Source organism: Lactuca sativa, chromosome 7, assembly GCF_002870075.4.
Source record: "Lactuca sativa cultivar Salinas chromosome 7, Lsat_Salinas_v11, whole genome shotgun sequence".
Classification (NCBI taxonomy): domain Eukaryota; kingdom Viridiplantae; phylum Streptophyta; class Magnoliopsida; order Asterales; family Asteraceae; genus Lactuca; species Lactuca sativa.
The window spans coordinates 204,018,914-204,024,788 of NC_056629.2; the positions used below are offsets into that span (position 1 = coordinate 204,018,914).

The following is a 5,875-nucleotide window of genomic DNA, read 5'->3' on the forward strand; positions in this document are numbered from 1 at the left end:
TTATCTGATTCGGTCCATTTCAGTTATCTGATTCAGTCCATTTCAGTCCAGTTCAACTCATTACAATCCAATATCTCTAACTTTTGCTTATACAATAGTTATTTTTTATATATATAATAGATGTGCATGCGTGAGTGGGTAGAGACATACAAAATGGAATCATGGATAACATGTGAGGAATTAATATACATGAATCTAGAACCCCCACAAAGTGTTAAAAATATTTAATAATACCTAACAAGTCATAACGGAACCCTTCACCTATAACCAATTTATGTACTAATACGTAGTGTCATTCTGAACAAAGAATCCAACAAAAACCTACCCAAGGTCCAAATTCGACTTTTTAAGGTTTTTGTTTTTTTATTTTCTTTCACCACTCACTACTCAAATACCTACACCTGTACACCCCCCTCTCCTCCTCTTTTCTTTTTAGTTTTACTGAAGGACCACTACTTTATTTTATTTCAAACCTTTTTTTTTCTTTCTTTCTCTCTCTATTCTTCTATTCTTTTCACTCCTTATTTTGATCTTAAAGCTTTGCAGTTGATCTTGAAAAAGACAGTCTTTTATTTTTCTTGTTCATTTGCATGCGTATTTGTTAATGGGTAATGCAGAGAGAAAGTGAAAGAAAGGAATTGAGATTGTAAGATGAAGGGATCGTTTTCGTTTAGCTTTCTGGTTATGGTGACGTGTTTTTGTTCTGCTTTGGTTATGAGTCAAGAAGACGATGTCCGGAGATTATTGTCGTTCAAGAAATCGTCTGTTGATTCTGATACAAACGGTGTTTTATCAGACTGGATGTCTACATCGACGTCGTCGCCGTGTTCATGGCGGGGGGTGGTTTGTTCGAAAGACAGCCGCGTCACCGCCGTCAATCTCACCGGTGGATACCTCTCCGGTACACTTAACCTCTCTGATCTCATGTCGATTTCCACTCTTACTGATATTTATTTCGCCGGAAACTATTTCTCCGGGAACCTTTCTTTCTCTTCTTCTTCTTGTTCGCTTCAAACGATTGATTTATCGGCGAATAACTTCTCGGCGACTGTGGACGTTCAGTCGTTGTTTCTGACATGCACCAGCCTTCGTTCTCTAAGCTTATCAAAAAACAAACTTTCCGATTCTTCAGTTCTGTCTGTTTCTCTCTCCAACTGTGCGAATATGATCATGCTTAATTTCTCCGGCAATAAGTTCGCCGGAAACCTTCCGAGCACTCTCGCTTCTTGCAAGTATCTTTCATCTCTAGACCTTTCCAACAACTGGCTTTCAGGTGATATACCTATTGGTTTTATCCCCAAAGGACCATTCACTCTTAAATTCCTTGATCTTTCCGGCAACAACCTCACCGGAAAATTCCAAAATCTTGACTTTGGGAGCTGCCAGAATCTTACTGTGATTAATCTTTCTAGAAACGAAATCTCCGGGAGTGGTTTCCCGTTTAGCTTCACAAACTGTCACCTTCTCGAGCGGTTTGACATCAGCCACAATGCTTTACGTATGAAGATTCCGGGGGTGATGATCGGAAATTTTAAGAGTTTAAAAAGCCTGTCGTTAGCTTACAATCAGTTTTTCGGGGAGATTCCGTCGGAGGTTGGGAACGCTTGCAGCACACTCGAGGAACTTGATCTTTCCGGCAACCAATTAACCGACGCGCTTCCGTCGACATTCCGTTCATGTGCTTCACTCTCGACGCTCAATCTGGCTCACAATTATCTCTCCGGCGACTTTTTAACGACTGTCGTAAGTTCCATGTCGAGTTTGAAGTATCTGTCGGCGTCGTTCAACAACATCACCGGGAATTTACCGATGGCGTTAGCAAACTGTAGTCAGCTTCAAGTCATCGACTTGAGTTCTAATGATTTTACAGGGAACATACCTTCTGAATTCTGTTCAGCAACGACGCCGTTTTCGTCACTCGAGAAGTTACTGTTGGCTAATAATTACCTATCGGGAATTATACCAAGTAATCTCGGAAGCTGTAAAACTTTGCAAACGATTGATCTCAGTTTCAACAGCCTCACCGGCGCAATTCCGTCGGAAATATGGAATCTCCCGATGATTTTGGACGTCGTAATGTGGGCTAATAACCTCACCGGTGAAATCCCGGAGGGAATTTGCGTCAAAGGAGGAAACCTTCAAACGTTGATTTTGAACAACAATCTTATCACCGGAACACTCCCGAATTCAATCGCGAGTTGCACGAATCTGCTTTGGGTTTCGCTTTCGAACAACAAACTCACCGGAGAAATCCCAAACGGAATCGGGAATTTAATCAATCTCGCTATTCTTCAATTGGGGAACAATTCACTAACCGGCGGCGTTCCGTTAGGGCTTGGGAAGTGTAAAAGCTTGATTTGGCTCGATTTGAATAGTAATTCTCTCGATGGGATGCTCCCGAAAGAACTTGCCGATTCAGCCGGTTTTGTTTCTCCGGGACCGGTCTCCGGGAAACAGTTTGCGTTCGTGAGGAATGAAGGTGGCACCGCCTGTAGATTCGCCGGAGGATTGGTTGAATTTGAAGGGATACGAAAAGAGAGACTCGAAGGGTTTCTGAATTACCATTTTTGTCCATCCACCAGAATCTATTCCGGTTTGACAATGTACAATTACGGAAGTAACGGCAGCATGATCTACCTTGACCTGTCGTACAATCTGTTAACCGGAAGTATTCCTGAAAGCTATGGTTCCTTAAGCTACTTGCAGGTTTTGGATTTGAAGAACAATAATCTCACCGGAGATATTCCATCCAGTCTTGGGAACTTAAAAACAGCTCTTCTTCTCGATCTTTCTCATAATTCTCTGCAAGGATTCATCCCGGGATCATTAGGAGGTCTCTCGTTTCTCAACGACTTCGACGTGTCAAACAACAATCTCACCGGCCCGATCCCTGCCGGCGGACAGCTCACCACTTTCCCGGCGGAGAAATACCAGAACAATTCCGGTCTCTGTGGGTTGCCATTGATTCCTTGCGGTTCCGTAAACGGCCATTCCGGTGTTAAACATGGACGAAAGAGAACAGCCTCCATGGCCACAGGAGTGGTGGTCGGGATTTTGGTGTCTCTTATATGCATCATGATCCTTACATTTATTCTATTCAAAATGAAACGATACCAAAAGAAGGTGGAAACTCGAGATAAATACATCGAAAGCCTGTCGACTTCCGGAAGCAGCAGCTGGAAACTCTCCGGTGTTCCAGAACCTTTAAGCATCAACATCGCCACCTTCGAGAAGCCATTGAGAAAATTAACATTCGGCCATTTACTCGAAGCTACAAATGGTTTCAGCGCCGACACATTAATCGGCTCCGGTGGGTTTGGGGACGTTTACAAAGCTCAATTAAAAGATGGAAGTGTCGTCGCCATTAAAAAGCTTATACACGTCACAAGTCAAGGAGATAGAGAATTCATGGCGGAAATGGAAACAATCGGGAAAATCAAACATCGTAATCTGGTTCCTTTATTAGGGTACTGTAAAATCGGTGAAGAACGACTTTTGGTTTACGAGTACATGAAATGGGGAAGTTTAGAAGCTGTTCTTCACGATCGAGTCAAAGGTGGTGGTTGTGTTCCAATTCTAAATTGGGGATCGAGAAAGAAGATAGCTATTGGATCAGCAAGAGGGTTAGCGTTTCTTCACCATAGTTGTATACCTCATATTATTCATCGTGATATGAAATCCTCCAATGTTCTTCTCGATGAAGATTTTGAAGCTAGGGTTTCAGATTTTGGAATGGCGAGACTTGTGAACGCATTAGACACTCATTTAAGTGTGAGTACACTCGCCGGAACTCCAGGATATGTCCCGCCGGAATACTACCAGAGTTTCCGGTGTACTGCAAAAGGAGATGTTTACAGCTATGGAGTTGTGCTTTTAGAGCTTCTCTCCGGGAAAAAACCGATTGATACAATGGAGTTTGGTGATGATAATAACCTTGTTGGATGGGCGAAACAGTTGCAGAGAGAAAGAAGAATACGTGATATTTTGGATCCTGAATTGTTATCAGATAAAGCATGTGAATCTGAATTGTTTCATTGTTTGAAGATTTCGTTTCAGTGTGTTGATGATAAGTCATGGAGAAGGCCGACAATGATTCAGGTGATGGCGATGTTTAAAGAGTTGCAGGAAGATTCAGGGAGTGATATTCTTGATGGGATGTCAATGAAAAGTTCAGTGATTGATGAATCTCAAGAGAAAGATCACAACTGAGCCTTCGTTTTTACTCAAAGCATTTGGAATTTGTGTTCCTTTTATGGTTCTTAAATCTGTTTTCTGTCAAAATTTTGGTAATTGATGAAATGTTGCAAATTTGTTATTTGTATATGCTATGTGAATATTTGATGAAATGTTAAGAATTCAACGAGAACATTTCTCAAAGTGTATAGTTTTTTGTAAATAAGTTAGCAAAACTTTGTCTTTATGGGTGTGATAAATCAAACTCCTACAAATCCAACACCTTTTGTCTATTTCTTTTTAATTTAATGAGCTTAACGAGTTCAGCTCTTACTATTGACATTATGCGGAACTTGTTTAGATTGTTAATGTTGATTAGTCATAGGTTTTTAGATTGTTAATGTTGATTAGTCATAGGTTGTTTGATATGCCTCCTACTGATTTTAGTAAGAGGTTAGGTCTAATTTAGTTAAATTCACACTGTTTCATATGACAATTACAAGCGTATGTTTCGGTAAAAATCCCCTTTGTGTGCCAGGACTTAAAAAAACCATTGAAGGGTTCCTTTAAATAAAAATCCCCTTTTTTGTGTGATATGAATACAAATTACAAGAAGAGCTATTGTGGTAATGAATGATAAAAGTTAAAGATGATTTTTTGGGGGTTTGGAATAAAATGAATTGTTGATGTCTCAATCTTTTTATTTGTCTTGGATCTAGAGAAATGTCGCTTTTTAATCGTTTTATGTGAGTACTTTTTATCCATGTTGTATGTATCATCATTACACACTGTTGCATTAGAGTGTCATTTTTCTTACTTAAGATGTGGTTTGATTGATTATATTCTACTTGTTGTAGCACTATGCCCTTTAATCCGGTTTAGCTAATCATGCTACATGTTTGACGAAATTTCCTATTGGAGAAGTGGGACCCAAACCCTTTTCTAAAGGCATAAAGATCTACACAATTTTAAGTTGATCCTAGACATAAAAACTTACAATTAATGCATGTAATTATATTTTCTGTAATTAACAAGTTTAAATAACTTTACTCTCGCTATTGACAATGTATTTTATTTTTTTTACCAATATTATACACGTACTTACATTTCTTTATCATTAATAACAATGTATTTGTATCCCACATCAGTGTAAGTCTTCCATCTCTCCATGAGGAATATATGTAAGTATATACTATATGGCTATTATGGATAAAAAAATAAAATATATTAAAAAGTACATTGCTATTTCTTTCAATATGTCATATATATATATATATATATATATATATATATATATATATATATATATATATATATATATATATTCCTTTATGTACTTAAATGATCAACTATGACGAAACCCCACCTAAAAATTAAAGATCCATGCAAAGAAGCTAAATGTGGAAATACTAATCTTGATTGATAGTAATCAAAAGTTACTTGAGGCCCAAGTTGTGAATTTTGAAGGGGGGTTTAAGCACAATCAAAGGTGGTTGTGGTGGTGATGTTGATGGTGGACCAGTGGTGGTGGTGATGATGATTGAGCATCATATTTAAAATCCCTTTAATGGTAGTGGGTTTTGTTCTTTAACTTTTAAAGATTTCATCTATGCAAGAAAAGCATTTCAGCCTTTTTGGAAAATATCTTTATCTTATAACCCAACAATTTTCTTTTAAAAAAAAAAAAAAATCTAATCATAAG

General features: G+C 38.5%; 1 protein-coding gene across 1 annotated transcript; it reads left to right on the forward strand.

The window, feature by feature from the left end:
- Positions 1-317: 317 nt before the first annotated feature.
- LOC111884737 (receptor-like protein kinase BRI1-like 3) lies at positions 318-4,377 on the forward strand. Its single transcript, XM_023881046.3, has one exon. The coding sequence runs from the start codon at positions 652-654 to the stop codon at positions 4,207-4,209; it is 3,558 nt and encodes a 1,185-aa protein (XP_023736814.1). The 5' UTR covers positions 318-651; the 3' UTR covers positions 4,210-4,377.
- The last annotated feature ends 1,498 nt before the right edge of the window (positions 4,378-5,875 follow it).

What these genes read in the sequence shown, in the direction of transcription:
- LOC111884737 (XM_023881046.3), top strand. Translation starts at nt 652, where the DNA reads ATGAAGGGATCGTTTTCGTTTAGCTTTCTGGTTATGGTGACGTGTTTT.